Source organism: Phoca vitulina, unplaced genomic scaffold, assembly GCF_004348235.1.
Source record: "Phoca vitulina isolate PV1807 unplaced genomic scaffold, GSC_HSeal_1.0 scaffold21, whole genome shotgun sequence".
NCBI classification, from domain to species: domain Eukaryota; kingdom Metazoa; phylum Chordata; class Mammalia; order Carnivora; family Phocidae; genus Phoca; species Phoca vitulina.
The window spans coordinates 28,806,798-28,830,347 of NW_022589724.1; the positions used below are offsets into that span (position 1 = coordinate 28,806,798).

The 23,550-nt window shown below is 53.5% G+C and overlaps 1 protein-coding gene across 9 annotated transcripts in view; it reads right to left on the minus strand.

The window, feature by feature from the left end:
• RAPGEF1 (Rap guanine nucleotide exchange factor 1) overlaps positions 1-23,550 on the minus strand; it is a 117,228-nt gene that overhangs the window by 11,842 nt on the left and 81,836 nt on the right. For 4 of the 9 annotated variants that reach the window (XM_032419102.1, XM_032419100.1, XM_032419099.1 and 1 more), the window contains 6 exons: positions 10,370-10,642; positions 9,425-9,517; positions 7,535-7,620; positions 4,484-4,595; positions 2,717-2,792; positions 458-542 (listed from right to left, as the gene is read on the minus strand). In XM_032419102.1, coding sequence (XP_032274993.1) covers positions 458-542; positions 2,717-2,792; positions 4,484-4,595; positions 7,535-7,620; positions 9,425-9,517; positions 10,370-10,642 — 725 coding nt within the window. The remainder of the gene's footprint in view (positions 1-457; positions 543-2,716; positions 2,793-4,483; positions 4,596-7,534; positions 7,621-9,424; positions 9,518-10,369; positions 10,643-23,550) is intronic. The other 5 variants (XM_032419105.1, XM_032419106.1, XM_032419107.1 and 2 more) reach the window with 2 other exon arrangements.

The following is a 23,550-nucleotide window of genomic DNA, read 5'->3' on the forward strand; positions in this document are numbered from 1 at the left end:
TCTTTCTGTCGACTGCTGGGTCTGCCACCAGGCGGAGTGGCTGTGCCTTCCCCGAGGCTGTTCATGGGAGTCTTGACTCCCATAAGCCCCGCACACTTGGGACCTATCACCTCAATGGCCTGGGGCTCGGCTCAGAAGCTGCAGGTGCCAGCGACCTGGGCCTCCGCAGGGGCCTGAGCGCATTCTCCCTCTCGCGGTGTGGCCGTTCCTTCTAACTCCTTTTCAGGGCTTCCTAGTGACCACAGCTGCTGTTAGCACACCCGTGACTTGGCACCTCCTGTCATCTCACTCAGCACTCAGACAAGGAAGGAGACTGGAAGGGAAAGCCCGGCCTGAGGTCCCAAAGCTAGGGCGCGGGGGAGCAGGCAAGAAAGGCCCTCTCTCTCCCGGCTGGCTCCGAAGGCTCCATGCCGGGAGGGGCGTGGGGCCGGGGCTGGGGGACCACGGGAAAGGATATCTGTACTGCAGCTTCTTGATGAGCTCCTCCGGGGTGATGAAGGTCCTGTAGGTGGTCAAGAAGGCCTCACAGTACAACACCAAATCTAGAGCGAAGAACGACTGATGAGCGATGCCTGCCACTGGCAGGAGACAAAGATGGGCAGCTCGCCTGCCGCACATACTTGCCATCCCTGACCACACATCAAGAGCTTCTTATCTGTCCTAAGACTCGATGATTCCAAGGGTAGTAATTGTGCGCATAGAGAAAATAATTCAAACTCATCAGCAGAATTTTGAAGCTAAATCACAGGTGATACTTTAGATGGCAGGGCCCAGGAACAAAAATCTTGGGAATTTCCACATCTTGAGAGACCTAAGATAAGACTGTTCTTCTCTGGACATGGACCCCCTTCTCCTGTCTTCTCTCATTCATCCCCCAGCTCGCCAGGTGGAAGAAGCGAGAGGATCCCCGCTTCTCCAGCGGAGCAGTGCAGGCTCCTGCACCCTGGCCCTGGCCAATCACCTCCAGGACAATCGAAAGCAAAAGCAACACCTGCTCCGGCATCTGGGATCTGGGGTCTGTGCAGGGGTGGGCCTGGCTGGAAGCACAGAGCATGGCCCAACAGCATCCTGCTCAGGCTCCTCCTTCCTGGATCCTAACTCACCAGCTCACTGCCCACTGGGGCTTTTGTTCAAAGACGGGCTAGGTGAGGAGGCAGAGATGGCCCCAGCACAGGCCACTGCCTGCTTCTGGAAGAACAGATCCAAGTCTGCATGCCCTAAGCCGTGGGCGATCCAGTGTAGTACCACTGGGGTGGTCTCCGGTCCACAGGAAGCCAACTGCCCAAGGAACGTGCTATGTGGCCCAGGGCCTCTGCCTCCACCATCCATCCATGTACAAATGACTTTGTTTCCCTGAAGCCTCAGAATCTCTCCATGACTGAGATCAAGTGGAGGTCCCAGCTGGCGGCAGCGCCTCCTTTCCTGGGCACCACTGGCCACCTGGAAGGCTCTGGACTGCCCTGCCCACGGGGCTCCTCTGGCCGGGGCTGCAGCTGGCTGCAGCTGCAGGACAGCAAGGCTTGCTGCTCCAAGCTGAGGACGGAGCCAGCTCCCACCTCAGTCCTTCGGATAAAAATGAAAACTGCTCCTCTCGCCCAGCTGAGGCTGGTGCTCAGGCTCGCGTGGAGGAGGGTCTGCTGCAGAGAAGCAGAGCGAGGGCCGCTCCTGAGCACGGCCTCACGTCAGCTCCGCGCATCTCCCTGTCCACTGGGGACCTCTTCAAACAGCCGGGTCAGCTGAGGCCGGGCTGGGCCGGGGCGTGCCTGGCTTTGAACTCAGTCCCCAGGACCGGGCTCTGCCCCAGTCCAGAGAAACCAGGGGTGAAGAAACCGCAGAAGGCAAAACAGTGGCTACAGTGGTTTGTTGGAGTTATTTCTTCTTTTTCTCTATTCTCCAAATTCTCTGCAACGTGACCATTTCTGTACTACTTTCATAATTTAAAAATTCCCAGAATCATTCTGTGTAACATATTTGGGGAAATCTGCTGTAAAAACAGGGACATGGTCATATATAAAAGTAAAGTTGGTGGGTGAGGGTTTCAGGATTGGGGCATTTTAATTCTTCCCAGAACTGGCTTTAATACTGTTGTCACATCCCCTTTTTAATAACTTTCAAAGAGGGAGAGGAGTCTGGGGAGCCCCCCACTGTGTGGGTCCTGCAGCGCCCCTCCCCCGTCCTGGCGGAGGTCAAGGTCATGGCACCTCCTCTCCCGCTTTCTGCCAGAACCCGAGGTGGAGTGAGCGCGCTTTTGCCAGCACAGAGTCCACCCAACAGCAGGTCCCCTGGATCAGAAGCCCGTCCTAGGACGGTGCCACCACTGCTCTAAGCCTGGGCTCCGGACAGAACACGTGCTGGGGTCTGCTTGTGGAGCCACGAGTGAAATCCCGTCTAGCGTCTGGAATAACAGGGGGTCAGACAGCAGGAAGCGCTGGAACAGCCACCTACGTGTTGTGACCTGAGGCGCCGCTGGCGGACCACCTAACTAGGTTCTGCGCTCGCAGCTTCCCCTCTGCCGCCTCTGGGGGCCCTTGGGGTCGCCACTACCCTTCACCGCGGAGGGTGCACCCTGAGAGGGCTGGTCCCGTCCCCAGGGTGGGCTCTCCGCACAGTGGCCGCGGGCACCAGGACCACGTTCTGACCCCCCGAGGGCTGTGGGGCCAGCCCGCCCCAAGGGCTGTGACAGAGACCAAGGCCCCCGCCCAGGGCACTGCCGCACCTTTCCTGTCTGTCTCAGTAGCGTGCACCAGTAGGATATCTCCAGACCCGCCACGGACGTCTGGCCCGTCGTCACCCTGCGAGGACAAAGCAAAGGAGGGCATGGAGCAGAATTCAGCCATAAGAGAGTTGGATCAGAAAGTTCTAGGCAGAGACGAGATGACCAAGCCACTGCACTGCGGAGAGCCCGGGGCCGCCTTCCCCCGCCCACCTGGGAGCAGGGTGACCGAGGGCAGAGGCTGCTCTGCACTCCGCAGACAGGACAGACCAGAACTCCTCTGGGAGGCGGACGGCCTGGGAGCTGTCCAGACACCAGGGCACGTTGCACTGGGTCACTCCAGAGTTGGGGGACGATGGCACCATTAGATCTCTCCCTCTTCACCAACCCAGGGGGCAGGGAGGTGAGGAGGGGAGTTCTCCTACCGGGACGGTGGGACCCACAGGGAGGCAGGCAGGACTGCCACCAGCCACTCCCAAGAAGACCGTAGAGGCAGCAGGGCTATTTCCAAGTACAGTCACGTTCCTAAAACTGCAGCAAGCCATCCTAAATTTACATCTGTTTCCCCAGGTGCAAGGAGAAGTCACTTGTCATAACCTCACAAATACTTCCACAGGGAGCCCTCAGAGGAGTGTAAAGCGTCACAAACACATTCAATTGTGCCTGACGTCGCTTCTATGATACCAGCTGCCCTCTGCCAATTAAGTAAAAAGTCTTACTTTCATGTTGGCAAACAGAAGCTTTAGCCCATAAGCCAGAGCGAGCGGTCAGCAGGGCCAGGAATGGGAGCACAGCACCAGGCCTGCCTGAGCGCACCGCCCCCAACCTCTGGTTCTGAAGGAAACCAACCTCACGAGCCCCCACGGGTTCACGGCCCTCAATTTCAGAGATGCACCTGCCTCTCCAGGGCATCCGTGTTTTCACCCCTGGATTCCAGAGTCCCGAGAGCATCTTGGATTTCCAGCTAAGGCTGAGGGTAGCTATGCCCAGGACCTGATTTTTCAGAAGGACTTTCTGGCAAGGGTCACAAAGCATCACTTCTCTCTGCAGAGAAGCCAGCTGCCCCACTGTCCCCGCCTGCCCTGCCCTGCCCTGCCTGTTCTGCTCGGCCCAGCCCAGCACTGTGCAAAGGGCAGAATCCGCCTGCTTGTCTGTGCGTCCGTGTGTGCGCTGCCATGGAGCCGGAGCCCAGAAACACCGTCACTTCCCCAGGGCTGGGTCGGGGCTATCACATTAAGAGGTTCCTCTGTGTTTCCAGAATCGCACAAGGCCCTCCTGACAAGCCACAGGACAGAGGCGGCTGCAGGCCAGAGATTTCTAAATCAGACTGTGCCTCCCACCAAAACTACAGTGGGTTATTTGGTCAATACGAATGTGAAGGCAGCTTATGCTAATGAGGGCTCACCACGCTCAGGCTCTATGCTGAGCACCCTACACGGGTTTCACTGTTATAATATCCTCCAGAGTCCTGTCCTCTGGGGCTTAGAGATGTTAAGTGACTTGCCCAAGATGACTCTCTAGAAGTGTCAGAGAAGAGGACAGTGCACTTTCTCCAGGAGGCCATCCATTTGCCCAGGATCCTTCAGCACCCCAGTGGCCCAGGCATGGCTCAGGATAAATGCCGTGCACAGAGCCCACGAAATGTGGGGTGGCCATCTCATGTGTTGGTGCCTTGCATGGGTCCTTCTGTTTGAGACACCTCAAGGTTACGTTGTCCTCAAAGCCCCCTCACCCCCTTTATGGACCAGACCGCACAAGGCCTGTACTCACCTCCTGCTTGAGTGTCAGCCTTGCCATAATCTCATTGTGGTCGATGAGGGACAGCTCATCCACTTCCTCCTCCGATCGAGCCAACTCTGAACCATCTGGTGACCTTGAGGCCCTAGAGAGAGAAGTGGTTTATGTTGCAAGGGTCCAGCAGACACCGGGGTCCGGGACACCAGGGGGCTGAAGTAGTACGGCCCTTTGCGTAACTATGAGTCACGACTGCCCCTAACAGGTTCTCCTGGAACTGCAGCTCCCACATGAAGGCCATACTGCTCCCCACCCCCAGCACAGGGGGCCTGAGTGGGGGCCGGAAGCCAGGGCACGGACTGGATTTCCAGCGCCACTACTGATGACTTCTGTGACCTTGGGACATTTCTTGCTCTCTGTGGATGCTCTGTCAATGGAAGGGATTAAGAAAGAGACTGGGGAGCCTGGGTGGCTCAGTGGGTTAAGCATCTGACTCTTGATCTCAGCTTAGTTCTTGATCTCAGGGTCATGAGTTCAAGTCCTGTGTTGGGCTCCATGCTGGGCGTGGAGCCTACTTTAAAAAAAAAAAAAAAAAAGAAAAAGAGAATAAAGAAAAGAAAAAAATGAAAAGAAGAAAAAAAGATCAAGAAGGTTTCATTGAGCTATTTAAATAAGTGATGGGATCAGTCACTCTGTCAAGGCCACCATATACACAGTCAGTATCCGAGGACAGGAAGAGCAAAAGGGCAAGCAGGTTGGGAGAGTTTGCATGGCTATTAATGTCATTCCTCAAGTCTTTTCCAAGGGCCACCTGTCGGACTGAGAAGCATGAACCAGGCAGACTGGCCCTTGTCCTTGGGGTGCTGGGTGTAGCAGGAGAGACTGATGTTAAAACGAGCAGTAAGGGCAGTAGCCTGAGCAGAAAGCCCAGCCCGGTGTGAAGGGCAGCAGGCCCCTGCGGCAGGACAGCCGAGCGGAGACCTGCGGCACTGAGCAGGAGTTTGCTGGTGAAGGGGGAGGAGGAGAGAACCGCCAGCAGAGGGGAAATGTGGGGCAGCGAGGGGGCATTCCGGGAGCAGACGGACGCTGGTGTGCAGGCACCTTGCCTCCCTGGCATTTTCTCCCATATCCCCATTTTATTCTGATGATTTCCACCATGCCAGCCTGGTGGTCATAGGCCACATTTTTAACCCTGAGTATGTGAGACATAAAAATTTGTGCCTTCAGTAAGGCAAGGATGGCCCAGAGCAAAATCACACACGGTCCTAGGAAGAACCATCTGCTACATGTCCCTTCAGTGTTGGGTCTGTGCTCTGGCCTTCGTGGAAAGAGGACAACATTTTCATAATTGCTTCTAAGCAGTCAATGTGCTCATCCTTCTGGGTTTTTTTTTTTTTTTTTTTACAAGGGCCATCTGCAACTCTGAAAAATGGTGCTCTCGGGTTCAGTGCGGCTGGAGGCAGAACCCGTGGGCTCCCGTTGCTTGGTGCAGACACCGTTTGCTACCAGGTGTTCAACTACAAAACCCATCACCCCCTGCTTAACCCGTGGGGAGATCTTAGCCCGGGCAGACGGATCAGGCAGACTCCATATGCATAGCACCTAGGACTGGCCACGAGCAGGCTGGGCGGGCAGCCCTCTGCAGCAGGCCCCTACAGAATGAATGCTTTCTGTTTTTATTCCTGTCTCTTGCTATTTTATTTTTACCACCTCTTCAACCATTTATGCTTAGGCCTGACAAGTGGGTACTGCCTGGCTCTGTGCCTAGAACCCCAGAGGTAGCTGAACCTTGGCCTGGAGAGGGAGGAAAAGCTTGAACTTGTAGAACAGTTCACTAAGAAGGCCATGTCAACATGAAGTTGCAGATGGCAGGGTGGATCTGCAGGCCCTACACATGGAGAAATTTACTACATATTTCTAAACCTGGTCAGGTGTGACTTGTGCTAATACTGAAAAATGTTACAAAAGACTGGAGAGACATACAACTAAATGCACTGACTCCTGACTGGTCTTGGTTCTAAAAAAATAAGCTACACAAGTTAATTTTAGGGAGGATTGGGGAAATGGAAGATGGTTTGCATATCAGATGATATGAGGGAATATATTATTAATTTTCTTAGGTGTGATGATGGTATTGTAATACGGTAGGCTTTTAAAATATTTTAGGAGGAGGGGTGCCTGGGTGGTTCAGTCAGTTAAGCATCCAACTCTTTTTTTTTAAAAGATATTTCTTTATTGAGAGAGAGCGTGAGAGTGAGCACAGGCAGGGGAGGGGTACAGAGAGATGGAGAAGCAGACTCCCCACTGAGCAGGGAGCCCTATGTGGGGCTGGATCCCAAGACCCTGGGATCATGACCTAAGCTGAAGGCAGATGCATAACTGACTGGGCCACCCAGGAGCCCTAAGCATCCAACTCTTGATTTCAGCTCAGGTCATGATCTCAGGGTCGTGAGATCAAGCTCTGCGTTGGGCTCTGTTCTGGGTGGGGAATCTGCTTGAGATTCTCTCTCTCTCCCCCTCTTGCCCACACCCCGACCCCCACATGCTCACTCTCTCTCTCTAAAATAAATAAGTCTTTTTAAAAAATTAAAATATTTTAGGAGGCACACTGAAGTATTTAGGGGCTGAATGTCATGTCTATAACTTACTTTCAAATGGTTTAACAACACAATATACACACCACATCTAGTAACTCACAATAAAAAGTTTTTTTCGGGGGTCTTTGACACCCCCTTAGTGCGCCTGAACTTGCAAGAGGCCGAGGAAGGTTGGCCTGGGATTTAAGACTGTCATGGGTCATTTGTAGAGTAGATCATATGTGAGCACATAATCAGGAAGTAGGGCAGACTGCATGCCAGAATGAAGGCCTTTAAGGGTGGGATTATTAGTGACATACCTGGTTGACTCACACATTTCTGTACTTGCCATGTTTTCTACCCTGAACACACAGAATTTCGCGAGTCAGAAGAAAGGAAAGGGTGTAGACCTCAAGCTCCCGCAGGCCTGGCATGCTTGTGGGCAAGGGGCCGCCCTCCCCAGCCGGGCCTGCAGCTTTCAGGGAACCTGCTCCACCTGGTCACTCCCTACCTGTCACCGTCTCTGCTCTCCTTCCCGGCCGCGCTGCTGGCCGACGAGGGATCTCTGGGATGTCCGTCTTTCATAGCTGGTGATTCCTGAAAGGAGAAGTCAGTACTGGGTTTGTGACAGCACATGCCCCATGCTGGGAGGATCTGTTTCCCAGCATTCCCGCCTGCAAGTGGCCTCTGAGCGCAAGTTCCTATGGAGCAATCCGACATGTGAACAAGGTAACCGTGAATGTGGTTAATGACACAGGAAGGGCAAGGCCCTCTTCGGACTAGCATCTTGCCTTTATGGACAGTGACAGGTGCCCCTACTTAGGACCTCTGTCAGCTGCCAACCTAGATGAAGCCATCCGAAGCACCTCCTAGGAGAAAGGACTGTCACGGCTGCCACTACTCGGCCAGGCTCAGCCAAGCACTGTGCTAAGGGCTTCATGTACCTCTTCTCGCCCGGCCCTGACCAAGACCCTGTCTGTTCACTGGCATCACTGTGCCCACTCACACACACACACACAGGCTGGGAGCGATTGAAGGCCCTGCCCAAGACCACACAGCTAGAAGGCTGCACCTTGCATTCAAACCCAGGGCTGTCTGCCTCCAAAACCTGTGTCTTTAACCACGGTGCCCCCCCGGTGTGCAACAGACCTTTGCTGACTTCCTAGTTAAACCAAGTCCTCAGGACTGCCATGTTCAACTGCCTCCCAGTATGGTTCCAAGGGGTCTAACTGCTCGAGCGCATGAGTGCAACCCCCTCTCCTCCAGCGGCCTGGCCCTGGGCATCTGGACCCATCCCAATCAGTGACAACATGGCTATCTGGCATCCCTGGTCTGCCACCGAGGCCACAGGGCGGCATGGAAACACGGATTATCCTCAGGGACAGTGCTTTGAGGAAAAGTCAGCACTGACCGTGGTCATGGGTGGAGGGGGAGAGCCACGGAAGGCCAGCTAGGGATAGGCTCCATCGTGTGGAGGCTAAGCTGGATGATGCGGGGGCACAGGTCACCAGAGCGGACAGGTGAGGAGCGAACATCAGAAGAGAAACAGCTTCCATGGACAGGGTCGAATCCCACCGGAGTGAAAACTCGTGTTCTAGGACTTGCTAATGCCTAAAGTGGGGCTTGCCTTGTGTGGACAGCTAACATCCTGTGGGGATGCCCTTGGTGGGGGGGGGGTGCATCTTACGAGGAGTGACCATACTTTTAATGGGCTGGGCCCTGTGAGCTGATCACCAGGGAGGACTCGAGTCCTCATGGCACCTCCTCTCCAGGGACTCATTATTTTTTGAAGCTTTTGAACTTGTTCATGTTTTGCTGCAGCAAAACCCGGCAAGCTGACTGCTCAGCAGAACGGCCATATCGAGCTGGGACAGAAGTCAGCCAAAGGGGGCCACATCAGGTGTTTCTCTACGCTCTCAGGAGGGAGGTGCATTAACACAGCAGGGGCTCACTGCCAGACCCACCCGGCTTCTGAGGAAGCTGTTCCTGTGGGGATGAAGGAGAGTGCTGGGGGAGCACGAGGGGGCGAAGGCTCGGGAGGCTTGGTGGTGTAGGAGAAAAGACTCCCGCCCTCTGGGTAGGGGACGGAAGATGGACCTCAACACTAGAAGACAGGACAGAAAGAAATCCCGGAGAGCAACCGATGTGTGGCCAGGCCAACACCATGCTGCCTCTGCAGATTTCCAGAAGACCCCTGTGGCCTGAAGAGTGGCACACGCACTGAAAGCAGAGGGAGGACCTCCTCCAGGAGCCACGTCCTCTCCCCACGGAGCCATGCTCGTGGCAAGGCGGCGGGGCCCCAGCCTGCCTACTAGTGACCGGGGAGGCTCAGCCAGGCAGAAGCAGGGCCCAACCCTGCCAGGCCAGGCCACATGCACGAGGCAGCCCCGAGGTTACTTACTCCTCGAGAGTGAACCAGCTCCTCGCTGCCCTGGCCAGAGGAATACAGATTGACGTATTCACCCTCACCAGCCTCCTCACTGGTGTTTTCACTCTGGGGGAGACAGGATGAGAGGAAGTGCACATGTGACAGGCCCCTTAGGCAGCCGACACGGCTCAGAGGGCTGGCCCTGCCTGGGGCCCTCCTCCCGTGGGGAGGAAAAGGGGCAGCAGCGGGCCCTCGCTGCTCCTTGGGAAGCTTCCCCCCGGCCAGAGAACGCTGCTGCTTTGCCAACTCTTGCCTGTGTTACAGGGACGCAACTTTCCTGCTGGATCTTCCCCAAAGAGGGGGAGGGCCGTTCAACTGCCCTGAGGAGGCGCACTCCTCCCTGCGCTCCCCAGAGGGGTTCCCAGCGCCACGGCGGGCCGGGGAGGGAGAGAGGCGACACCAGACAAGTCAACATGCGGCCGCGCCCTGCGCCCTGCAAGGTGGTGGCCCCGTGCTCCGATGAAGAGCTCAGCGAGCGGACGGCGCAGGCAGCAGGCCCTCCGTCAGCACCACATTCAGCACCAGAGGCCACCACCTCTGACCTCTGTCAGGGTCCTGTCTGCACCTGTCTTCCCAGCGTGTTGGTAGCTTTCTCTAACAACACACAACCCAACGGAAAACCGGGAGCATTTTCTGTCTCGTGCGCACGAGGACTGTCTCTAAGTGGTCACTAATCCGTTGGTGGAAAATCAGATTCCCCATCTGACGGGAACTTCGTACGGAAGGTTCCCGTTTCTGCTCTGGAGACAGACAGGCTACTACTGCACTTTGTGACCTTCCGGGGACCCGGACCTAGCCCCGCTGCTACGGGGCACATGCCGGCAACAGGCCTGGCTGCCGGTGACGGGCGGTGACGGTGGGCTCGTGAACGGCCATCCGGCAGCCCCACGTGGAGGGGGGTGTGCGCTGAGTTCTCACCGAAGGCGTCTGGGGCGAGTCAGTGAGAGAGATTTCGGAAGGAAGGCGGACAGTGTTCCCATGAAAGTTGCTCTCCTGAGAAGATGAGAGAGGCCCGTCCACGGTGCTGGGAGGCAGACTGGCTACGGCTGGCACCGCTAAGTCAGAGCTCTGAGACTGGTGGACGGGCGGGAAATGTGGAGAGGAAGAGGAGGTAGGCGGAAGGAAAGGTTGAACGGAAGCTTGGTTGTGAGGCACGAAATCCTGGGAGTAGGACCTAAACACAGATTTATACTACAGAATCAAGGCGGAAGACAGACACAAAAACGGGAAGATGGGAAGAAGAAAACAGACAAGAGAAAAAGTCATTAGATTAACTCAGCTGAGCTGTGGCAGGCTGTTCACAGTAATTCTAATGAGGACCACCGACCAGGCCAAACCAACCCCCGCACTCCTCTGGCCGAGGTTCCCCAACCCGGGCACATCCTCCCTTGAGAAGGGCCTGAGGACCGACCAGCCCCTTCTTCGGTGTCTGAACAGTGGGATGCGGGCACCCCCAAAGAAGAGCCAGCCCCGCATGCTGTCCAGGTGGTCCCACTTTCTGCTCCGCCAAACCCAACCCGTGCCTTCGTCCCTTCAGAACTTGTGGCTAAATTCAATATGTGCACTCAGACACCTGGGTCCTATTTACTCATTTTGAATCTTCTGCATGAATCTCTTTGGTTTTATCCCTCAAAAGTCAAACACTACAGCCTTTTAAATACCGTAATCCACCTGAAATGCTTTTGGAAGGAAAGGTTTAGGCCTTAAAAATGGTTGGAAGGACTGTGCTATCAAAATGCTAAAAATTTCTGAGTTCATGCCCCTTCCTATACAATCTTTTCCTTTTTTTTTTTTTTTTAACAAATGAAGGGGCTTGCAAGGCTTCTGATACCACCCTACAGGGGCAAGGCTACACTCTCCCAGATTCTCATCAAGAGAGAGGTCTGGAGCCAGGCTGAGGGGTGATAGTGAATGCCCGCAGCTTCCTAGTCGACGAGCACTGTCCAGGCCTGGGCTCTGCTGCAGGAGGAGGGACAGAGGAGCTCTGGGACCAGGGGCCACCAGGCTCAGAACCTGACAATGTCACCATGTCCCATAAAGGGCCTGACAACCTGATGCTGTCACAGGGTAATGGGAGAGGGCACGTGGAAGGGTCTGTATCCAAAGTCCTTGCCAGGCCCACTTGCCCACTACAGATGCCGGAATCTGACAAGAGCCAAGCTCAACACAAACGTGCACATCGCTCACTCAAACGTTCTCTGCATTTTGCCACTGGATTTTCAGAACCCAGGACAAGGAAAAGGAGGAAGAAGAAATAAAATTTTAAACAGGAGGTTAAAGCCACTCACATCCTTAGGTGGTTTTACAAAGTTACACTTTGTCCTGGACTGAGAGTGGCCACAACTCAAGTGACAGGCATGCTCCCCCCTCCGTCCCACCTGCTGCTGGCCTGGCCCTGGCTCCTTCCTGGCTGGACTGATTAAAGCTTCCTTTGGCTTGGATGGTTTACATCAGACTCAGGACACCTGCCCGTGGTGCCTACTCCCTCTCACACATTCTATTTCTCCATCTAACTCCCAAAATCAAGACCAACCCTGTACGTGGCCAAACGAATCGGTAGGGAGTGCCATCCGTGTTCTGAGTGACAGACACTGAAGGTTTGGCTTCTTGGTAAGAAGTTCCGTGCCCAACCTTCTTTCTGAACGAGCTGCATGAGGGGATCCCCGGCTCCGAGGCTCTCATACTGGGGGCTGAGGCGCCAGAGTATCCACAGTGCCCTCAGCCAGGTGCCACGTTTCACCAGCCTTTCCCAGTGACCACCCAGGCCTAGGGGACTCACCCTACGCCTTGCTGGGGATGGCAGTGGGGTAAACTGTTTGGCTTCTGGGACTCTCCAGTGCATCCCTGGTAAATGTCCCCCCATAGTGAGGCTCTCACTGGCCGGGAAAGGCCACAGAGAAGACCGTGTGGGGGAACGCACTGGCCAGCAGATGGCAGGGCCTGGTCCCGGGAGGCCACCCTGAGGGAAGCCCACACCGCCGCTTCAGGCAGTGGCTTCGGCCTCACGGTCTCACGGTCTCACGCAGGAGCCAGGTTCTCAGATCTCTTGCCTGCGCATCCCCAAGGGTAGCTGCTGCCTTGAGATCTGACAGAGGACTCTCCCTTGCGCATGAATTCAACTAGTTTAAGATCAATGTTGCTGAATGTTTGTATCTCTCAATTCATATGCTGAAATCCTAACTCCCACAGGTGGTGGTATCAGGAGGTGGGGACCTTTGGGAGGCTCTTAAGACCTCTCGTAAACGTGATTAGTGCCATATAAGAGAGGATCCAGAGAGATGCCTTGCCCTTCCACCATGTGAGAACACAATGAAAAGTCTGCGACCGGAAGGGGCACCAGCCCTGTTGGCAGCCTGACCTTGGACCTCCCGCCTCTAGAACCGTGCTGTGTATTACCACCCAGTCTGTGGAACTGGGTTCGAGCAGCCTGAACAGACTGAGGGATATGCCAGTTCTTTCAAGAGTCCTGACACTGCCCTCGTTGACCCCCCACCCCCCAACGTAAGCTTACTCAGCACTCGAGCAGGCCCTGCAGTGACTGAGCACCTGACCTATCTACGTAAGCGGTTTCTGCACGATCACACGATGCTGCCAAGTCTGATGGGACCTTCTGAACAAGCTCTGATCTGAGTCGGGTGGCCGACTCACACACACCGTGGATGCTTCTGGGAGATGGTACAAGGGTGACTGCTGAGGGCAATCTCAAGTCACACAGACTGGGCTCTGGGCCATCTCTTTCTACCTGTGTGACCTTGGGTAAGTAACTGAAGTTCGTGAGCCTCGGTTTCTTCGTCTTTATTTATTTTTTAAGTCATCTCTACACTCAACGTGGGCCTCGAACTCAGGACCCTGAGATCAAGAGCTGCACGCTCCTCTGACTGAGCCAGCCGGGCACCCTGGTTTCCTCATCTTTTAAAATGGGGATGGAAACATGTACTAATGTATGTTAATTACACTTGAATAAAAAAACAAACAAAAATAAATGAAACGGGGATGAAAACACCAGCACTCCTCTCGGAGGGTCTGTGTGGATTTACTGAGCTGACGCTCTGCAGTCCTGAGCACGGTGGTGGCATGTGACGAACACTCTCAACTCGCCTCCCTCACCTGCCGAAGTACCAGTCTGGGAGCCACTCCAAACCGCAGAGCTGAGGGGCTTAACGGGGTCTACTACCTATTTCCCGAACAAAGGAATACGTACGCGTTGACTCTAATATTATAACTGAAGCGCCCAGAACACCGCCTGACTCGCAGCAATGTCTCGGCTCCAAGCGGGGAAGGGTAACCGACAAGCTTCCCCCGCTGCACTGGGAGAGCACTGGGAGACCGGGGACGGGCGGAGAGGCTCTGGATGCCCCAAGGACGTGTGCTGCAGGGGAGGGGCAGCCACCAAGGAGAAAGCAAGGAGGCTCCCATCTCCAGGACAAAGCCTCCCCAGCCGGCTTGCCCTTCCCTCCCTCAGCAGCCCCAGCCTGTGAGCAGCCCTGGTATTCCAGCTATGCAGTCCTGCTGGGACAAGAGCCAAGCTTGAAAAATACCTTCAAGGGGGTGGGGAGATGCAAGGCATGGCTCTCTAAGCACATAAAGCACCCTCAGTGCCCCTCCTGCAACTCGGGAGGGGAGGGCCGCATTGGGGCTCATCATCACACCATTGTCCACAAGGCCAGTCTCTGCAGAAGTACTTCTAGCCTGTAAGACCACATTCTTCATCGTGGCAGGGAGAAAGGCAGGCTGGCCGCCGAGCAGAAACACCACTTCATCACTGCCTGGAGTTTATTCTAGGACCTGGCTGGTGCCTGGCTGTGCTTCTGACAGAGAGCTGCTGTGCTTTCTGTGGCAGGAATTTTTATTTATAGCCAGAGTAAGCCTGTTTGGGCTGAGGATCTTATACCACGAGGGGTGCTGCCTGGCTGGAGACTGCAGATTTCTGCAGAAGATCTGGGAGTGCCAGAGCAAGTTCCTGGGAAAGAGAGCAGTTAGGAGGGGCTGCCTGGTCCCCATCGTCAGCCTCGATCACACCATCAGTCAAAGTGCCAGCAAGGACCATCTGGGAAGGATGATGCCTGCTGGTCAGATGAGGTGCTAAGGGTTTGCATGGATCATCTCATTTCATCTACACGAAGGGCTGCTATGATCCTTATCACAAGGATGAAGAAGCAGGCTGAAAGTGCAGGCCACACACCTCATAACACACAGCTTGGCTCCTAAGAGAGGTGCAGGGGATGTCCCGCTCACCGAACATTCTGGGCATGTGACACGCCCCAACCGTATAATCCTACAGCTCTGTGGGATACACCTACTATCTGGCTGGGAGATCTCCCTGGCTCAGTGTTTTGTGATGACCAGCAAGCAATAGGCAGGGAGCTGAGGCTTGACATACAAGCCGGGGATGCAGAGACATCTGCCCTCACGAGAGATGCAGGAACTGGCAATCTGCTCTTTTGAAAACAGACACGTGAACGAACCGCTGTGAGTCTTCTGGGTGGAAAAATGATGGCTGATAACCCGATATGTCGACGTGTGGCCGTGCACACGCTGGAACGCAAAGCCCCCCGAAGCTGGCCAGGTGTCAGTTTTCAAGGATACTTTGTCTCCACTCTAGTCTTGGCATGAAAGATGACTAGGGATGAGCCCTGTGCTGGCAAGAAAGCAGGAATAGAGATCTTTAAATGCAAAATTCTGATTCCTCACTGTAACAGACATTCCATTTAATTCCTGTGACAGTCGGGACGAACGGGGGTGTCCGAGGGGGCAGAGTGTGCCAGCAGCCGTGGCCAGAGCCACAGGCCGGTGACCCTGCCGGCTCTGCAGTCGCGGTGACTGGAGCTCCGAGCTTTGAGGAACTTTCAACCCTCCCAATTACCGGGCGATGCCATCATTTGAGTGAATGGACTTTACTGTCGTAAAGTGTCTGGGAAGCACAGAAGTTGCCAGAGATTGGTCATTACTGCATACTCTTGGCTCAAGCAAGGCTTATGACTTCAGTGTTTCTGGATGCTGCTTACCAACACAGAGGCGCTGTTGGACGGCTGGCTTTCAGGCTTACATTCGTCTCCATCATTTGTGAGAAAACACACCCAAGGGCAACGGCTGCTTTAGTGTGGGTTGGGCTTCCTTCCCGTACAGTTCTAGAAGCACTGGGAACCGCAGCTCAGCACTGGTCCTGGGCTCACACTTCCCTTAAACCAGAGACTGCAAGTGTCAATACAACATGGGGCTAAGCGATTTCTCTTGGAAGGAAGTCAAGCTTTCAGCCACTGCACAACACCCTCCGCCATCTCTGGGGGATGGGTCTCCTGGAGAGCAGCAGGCCTGGTTTGGCTCTTAAGAGAAGGAAAGTCACCAGGAAGGACCCTTGATAACATTCCTCGTCACTCTGTGCGGCATGACTGGGAGGAAGTCTGCTCGATGTGTCTCCTCTCTCCTTCCTGGTCCCAGTCAACTACTCTTTACCAAAGCCTTCCTTCGGGGGGCCCCCTTAGGCCCAGAAGCAACTTCCTTCTTTGATGCCTTTGTGTTAATTTATAACAACTATGTTTTACATAATGTCAAAGGGTAAGTTTCCAAAGCCAAGCAGCAGATTCTGAGGCCCATGCCACCAGCACCTGCCCCGGGGACCTCTCTCTGCTCCTGGCAAGGAGAGCCACTCCCGGGTGTAGGAGTGATGGGACAGTACTCATCAAAGAAAGGCAACATCAGCATCACCCTGGATCCAAAAAATACCTTCTCTCTTTTTGAATAAACTTCTTGGTGGAATCTATTTTTAAAAACCATTTGAACTGGGGCACCTGGGTGGCTCAGTCGTTAAGCGTCTGCCTTCAGCTCAGGTCATGATCCCAGGGTCCTGGGATCGAGCCCCGCATCGGGCTCCCTGCTCTGCGGGAAGCCTGCTTCTCCCTCTCCCACTCCCCCTGCTTGTGTTCCCTCTCTCGCTGTCTCTGTCAGATAAATAAATAAAATCTTAAAAAAACAAAAACAAAAACACATTTGAACATTCTAATTAACAAAGGATGTAAAACAAACAAACAAACAAACAAAAAACCCAAAAATGTTTTGCCTGGGAGAATTTTAGGTAGTAAGATAGGTGAAAGTGGAAATGTATTGCATTTCTTCTCATGTAACATATTTTTGCAACCCGAATCACAAGATTCTCCTTGAAAACAACAGATTCTGGGCTAATGGTTTCATGGCTAATAATATTCTTGCAAAAACCTCCAACACGTTTTAGGATGCTCGGTATACTCACTAAATATTGACCTTAAGAGCATCGACTCTTTATAGAAAGATTTAGTATGGATTAAAAAATGATTTGAATTCGGTTCTAGAAATCTGACTAAACTATTTTTACTCAGTTTGGATTTAAACAGCATGCCAGGGACTCTAATTTATACTTATTCTTAGAACTCTATTTAGAGCTGTAGCTACACTCTGTAATGTGTCAGAACATGAAGGACAAAAACCCTCTTCTTGATGTCCAGCCTACATACGGGCTTTTCTTTTTATGTAGCCTTGCCACGTCTCCATTATTTACTGGCAATTAAGCAGTTCATAAATGTCAAATGGACACTGTTCTTCATAGTGGGGATCTGGATTCCTAAAACCTTAGCTCTAACTAAGACTGAATAAATGACACGGTTCAGCTTCTCTATTCCGGTTTCCCCATCTCTAGAGTGGAGTAAGCTCTCCATCACAGAGCAGTGACAAGCAGCCTCAAGTGTGAAGGTACAGGCGAGTCTGTGTGTGTGGACAGCACCCTTAGAGTTCATGTCACCACAGGACCTTCACAAGGACCAAGGGGGTCCTTTTGGTGCCAGACCAGCCGGACTGTCACCGATGGGAGTCAGAAGCACGTCTGCCAAGGGGGTACAGCTATTTCCTGGGTCTGAAGCTGGTCCAAGAGCAATGACCATCTAAAATGCCATGAGCACCAGCAAAAAAGCAGCAAGAAGTCTTCAAAAGGAGGGGCAGAAATGGCTGAGTCACAGTGGCTGCTTCGGCAAGTCTCCAAGGCCAAGGGTCTCCAAGCTCTGGGGACAGCCAGCAGCCAGAGCCTTATGGGTTAGCAGAGAAGGAAAATGAGAAAGAAATTGGGTTTTCGGCCACAGTCTGGAACCAGTATGTCTGATGCATGGAAGTGGATGAGTCAGCATCATGTTGTAATGAAATGTCGGCAAGTGGGGAAAGATGGATGTGGTGACGGGTAGAGGAAGAGAGCTAGATGCCTCCTTGGTCCCTGCTAACTGCTTTTGGGTGAATTAAGATCCTCCCAGTCAGTTCGGCATCAGAGCACCTGCCACTTGCTGGCTCGGCCCTGAGCTACATACTGAGGCCGCAAGCACATCATAAGCCCCGTCCTTACCCTCAGAGGATTTACGACCTTGAGAAAAAAGAACTTGAGCATTACAAAAGAAAGAAACATTTTCCCAGTGTGAAAATAAGTATTATAATGCCTCCCTTCTTATTAAACACCGCTTGTGTGCCTTACACTATGCTTTATGTCAGGACAATTCCAGGCTCTCATCACTGGACAGGAAATGGAGGTCTACTGATTTGGGGACAGCATGCTCAGGTCCACACAGCAAGTAAGGAAAAATATGGTGCGGAAGGGGACGGAAGACATCAGGAAGGGTGGAACAGAAGACAGAAGCAAGTATGTGTGGGAGAGCTGAGGAGTTGGTGCCAGGACAAAGTGGGGGGTATGGAGGGCCCGGGCATGGAGACAGGTGAGCAGAAGTAGCTGGTGAGGCCACGGAAGGCTCCGCAGTGCTGAGGGGACACGGGAATCTGACCAGTGCTGAGAAGGGGACGTGGTGGCAGGAAGGCCAGCAGGGAGGCCACAGAGGCGACACCGGGGGCGGGGAGCAGGGGAGTGGTGACAAGGCTGGAGAAGAGGACCAGCTCAGGGCATATGCTAGGAAGTGCAGCAGGGCTTGGTGAGTGGGCGTGCATGTCACATGTAAACGTGCTGTGTGTGTGCGTGTGTGTGGTGGTCGGGGGTGGGGGGGGAGAGACAATACCTCATTTCCTTGCCTGGGCAACTCAGTGGATAGTGGAAACATTCACAGAAATAACAAGGATGCAGGGCGCCTGGCTGGCTCAGGTTGTGATCTCAGGGTTGTGGGATCAAGCCCCACATAGGGCGATCCACTGGGAGGGGGGTCTGCTTGAGATTCTCCCTCTCCCCCCCGGCTTGCATGTGTGTTCTCTATATAAATAAATAAATTGAAGAAAAAAGAAGAAGGAAGAAGAAAGAAGAAGAAGAAGAAGGGGTGCCTGGGTGGCTCTGTTAGTTAAGTGACTGCCTTCAGCTCGGGTCATGATCCTGGAGTCCCAGGATTGAGTCCCGCATCGGGCTCCCTGCTCAGCGGGGAGTCTGCTTCTCTCTCTGACCCTCCCCACTCTCATGCTCTTTCTCTCATTCTCTCTCAAATAAAAATAAATAAAATCTTAAAAAAAAAAAAAAAAAGAAGAAATAACAAGGATGGGAGCAGAAGGGTTTGGCTGCTCCTGTCATCCATTAGTTGTGTGGGGTCTAATTCCCTAGCCCAGCAAGTCCAGGGTCTAGCAAGATGCCTGCACTTGCGGCTGTAGACTATACTCTGCGGTGAGGCCCCCAAGAATGGGGTAGAGTACAAGAGTCTCCAAGTTGCAGGATCTGAAACACCCACCAGCTCCCGAGCCTCGCATGCAGCACGGCCCTCACTCTCCCTGGGCCGACAGTGCCGGGCCACTCCGAAGGAAACCTCTGGCACGTCTGGCAGGCCAATGGAACAAAGCACCCCCAAGAGAGATGGAGCTTGGAGAAATACTCCCCATCCCTGGGCTGCAAGTGCTGTCCACGGACACTCCCCCGCTCTCATCTCTCAGAGTGAGTGAGCTCTAAGCAGGTCAGGAAGCCATAAAGATAAGGTGACCTCAGGAAGAAGCAAGGAACAGAGGTGAGGGAGGCAGGGGCTTATTTTTTTCCAGCAGAAGACACACAGTGTGTTGTGCCAAGCAAGCCGAGCCCGTGGACTCTGTCTGCTTCTCTCCGGGCGATTCTCTTCCCTCTGCCCCGCTCCACCATCTCTCCTTTACTCTTTCCCTTCCCGTGTGGCCGTTAGACTAGTCTTTCAGCCCACAGTCTCCGTGGCAGCTGCTGGGTACTCCTCAGGGCAGAAAAGGTGAGGGACAGATGCGGCAGTGGGCCTTCAGGAGCCACCACATGTCTCAGGGAGTGGGCCCTCGCTGCTGCACTGTTGGGGGACAGCACAGCGGAGAGACAGAGTTTGCGAAGCAGGCCCTCTGGTGAGAGCATGTGTGCTGATGTCCAAAAACCCGAGTTCCACACTCAATCACCATCTGCCCAGAAAGGGACACTGGTGGCTCTAGAAACCCCCCCACCCTGCCCTTTGTAACTGACGTCCTCAAGATGATACAGACATGACTTCCTGCCCTGAAGAGTTTTTTTTTTTTTAAACAAATGACAGTTCCTATGGATACTTCTCAAGTTCTTCACAAAATGTGGGTCTTCTAGCAGTTTTACTTACTCAGAATCTTCTGGAAGCCAAGATGGTAAAGAAGTATTTCCACAGATTCCTAGCACCTGAACAGACCTCCTGGTGACAGTAAAAACCAGCACCTTGCAGTCAGCAAAGAAAGGATGCACCAGAAGACAGTTTGGGGGTGCGGGAAGGTCATTTCTCCGACATCAACATTTCCATACCTGAAAAGCACTGGCAACCCTAATGGTTACTGATTCTCTTTTTTCTTTTTAAAAAAATTTTTTAAAAAAGATTTTATTTGAGAGAGAGAGAGAGAGGTGGGGAGGGGCAGAGGGAGAAACAGACTCCCTGCTGAGCAGGGAGCCCGATGTGGGGCTCAATCCCAGGACCCTGAGATCATGATCTGAGCTGAAGGCAGATGCTTCACTGACTAAGCCAGCCAGGCGCCCCATGAGAGATTTTCACTACCTTGGTCAAGAGTAAAGTGAACGTAGACCCCATCCAACTTTTAAGATTCTTTTTAGATTCACAAGACCAGGGTTCAGAACCAGAGCCAATGCAAACCAGAGAAGGGCCAGGAAAAGGAGACAGCACATGGGAATTCAGTGCGGAGGGGAAGGGCTGACGCCGCAGCGACCAGAGCTGGAGTGGAGGCGGAAGGCAGCCAATGTGGTGGGGCTGCAGTGAGAACATGGCAGGCAGCCCCAGGGTTACCAGTAACCAAGAGACAGTCTGGGGACAGAAAGGGAGGACCCCAGCGTCCTGTCAGAGAGCCGTCTGTAGGAAGGCACACCACTGCAACACCTCCCAGCGCCCCCATGGGGCAGGCACATTGCCAAGGCCCAGTGGGATCAGACCAGAAACAGGGGCCCGGCCTCCCTGGGCCTTGCGGAGGCTGCCCATGGCTCTCTACATCTTTCCTGCCTCTCAGTCCTAGTTTCCCAAAACACATTCCTCTACTGAAGCCGGCGTAACGGCCCAGAGGCCACACATCAGGTCTGGACGCCTGTCTGCACAGATGCTCCAGTTTCCTAGGATGCAGCACGAGCTGGGCAGGACAGGAAGTCCGTGGACTGCAAGTGAACACTTCTGTGGGATGAGAGAGCTGAGCAGATGGGGTGGAAGATGCTGAGGGGGCGGGGGGGCGCACCCCCTGGTCTGACCCCCAAGGGCCATGCTCAGGAGGGAGCAACTGGGGAAGCAGTGGGTTTCAGTTAAGGTGTGCTGACCCTGAGGACACATGGAAGGGCTGACTACGGGCACCACCCTTCAGCCAGCTCCCCCATAACCTTGATCCCTGAGCACTTACACTGGAGGCCACCTTCCAGAATGCACATTAGGCTTTCTAGTCCCCATCCTCCAGGTAGGTCCTTTTGTGTGGAATATCTCGGACTCGTTCTCCCTGACCTTTACTCCTTATCTCCCTGAAATCCTAACTGTTCTTCAGGCCACAGTTCAAATGCCACCTCCCCCCATGGAGCTCTGCCTGACCTTGTCCTGCCTCCACAGCCCACGGGGTTCCCGCTGACGGCCTGTGACTCTCCTGGCCTTATTCACACCCTGCCTCAGGATCCTTCCTGCTGCATGACGGGCACAGGGAGAATCCCTGTGCTTGCTGTATCACACTCAACCTGGAACACCGAGAAGACTGAACAAGATGCTTTTTGAGCCCCTACTTCATTTTTTTTTTTTTTTAAAGATTTTATTTATTTATTCATGAGAGACAGAGAGAGAGAGAGAGAGGCAGAGGGAGAAGCAGGCTCCCCGCGGAGCAGGGAGCCCGATGCGGGACTCGATCCCAGGACCCTGGGATCACGACCTGAGCCGAAGGCAGACGCTTAACCGACTGAGCCACCCAGGCGTCCCTGAGCCCCTACTTCAATTAAGCTTGGTCAATGCAGCTTTCCTGCTCTAACTCAAGAGGTTTTCTTTTTTCTTTTTTTTTTTTTAGAAAGAGAACGCGTGCGACTGCGTGCATGAGTGGGGGGAGGGGCAGAGGAGAGAGAGATTCTTAAGCAGGCCCCACGCTCAGTACAGAGCCTGATGCGAGGCTTGAGCTCACGACCCTGAGATCATGACCTAAGCTGAAATCAAGAATTTGACACTTAACTGACTGAGCCACCAGGTGCCCCAAGAGGTTTTTAATGGTTAGAATCTTCCCCGTCAGAAGTAACAGGTCACTGAGAGGGTGAGGTGTCTTCCCATTTGACCAATGCTGTATTCCTAAGGGGTACCCCTTCAGAATTCCATGTTGGAAGGATGACACAGGCCCAGGAACAACAGAATGATGAGATTCAGGAATAAAGGGCCGCTCTAAGAGCAATCCAAAGCCCTTTATCTGGGGCTCATCTCAGAATGTAAGCAGAGAACACATGAAGAATATGGTGGCATTGCACTAAACCACTTCTCCGGGGTTTCAGCACATCAGATGTCAAATGTTCCAAACATTCAGGCCATTACTAACAGCTCTGGAGGCTGGGGGGACTTTCCTTTTAAGAAATAAAGCCCCTTTAGTAGCTCACTCCCTTGGGCTGCACTGTGGCGTTGGTACAGAGAATGTGGTCTTTCCAATGCAAGGTGCCTTGAGACTCCCCTGCGTCCCAAGGGATAAAAACCATGACACACTCATGCCCAAACTTCACTGAAATGCCCTCAAACTTTCATCAACTCTGTAGCAAACAGTTCTGCTCACTGACAAGCCCTCTAACCCCACACTGTTCAAAAGGGACATTGTAGACACTTTTTTAGGATAACTCACACTTACTTTCTGTTCATAGAGGGGAAAAAACAGTCAAGAGCTGGATTATGTAAAGGCCAAGTTTTGCACAATTTGTGAAAGGAGCTTGCCAGAAGTGCCTGCTGAGGAGACAGGGTGTCTGTGTGCCAGGGCAGGGCCGGGAGTGGGGAGGGAGGGGCGTTCAGCCTTCCTACAGCAAGCACAGGGTTGCTGAGGGCTCTAAGAAGTTAGGCCCTAGCAGCCAAAGGAACAGTGCCTTCCTCACGCAGGCAGGACCGTCTTAACCCGGGCCCCACATGGATGATTCTCAAAGACAGAAACCAGACAAAACCACACAGGGAGCCTGAGCTTGGCTAGGTCTCTGTGAGTCACCTGGTCAACCAGTCACCAGGTCGCAGAGGGAAAAGGAAGTCCAGGTAGGTGAAGCCATTTGTCCAAGCTGTCACGTGCAGAATGAGGACGGAGCCGAGCCTAGAACCCCGGACTCTGAGACCAAGAGCTGTAATAATCAACTTTCCTACCTGATTTTACTTAATCCTCACAACCACAAAATAAGAGACAAGTGTAATCTCGAAGGAAAGAAGCAGAGACCAGGAGGGATAAATAAACTACCCAAAGGCAAAACTGATTTTAAGCAGAACCCAAACATGGCCCCATCCAAGCTCTTCCCCTGCTGCTCAGTCTCATCTTAACAGATTAAAGGAAGAATGGTAGCCCTTTAGGTTCCCGGACAGATGCAGATTTCAGCAAAAGATAACAGACCAGTACTATGCCTCCCAAAGTGTTAGTGTCCCCTAAGTTTCAGAAGTAAACTATTTACAAAATTGGCTGCACCCATGCCCTTCCCATGGCCACGTCCCTCGGCAAGGTGATCTGGC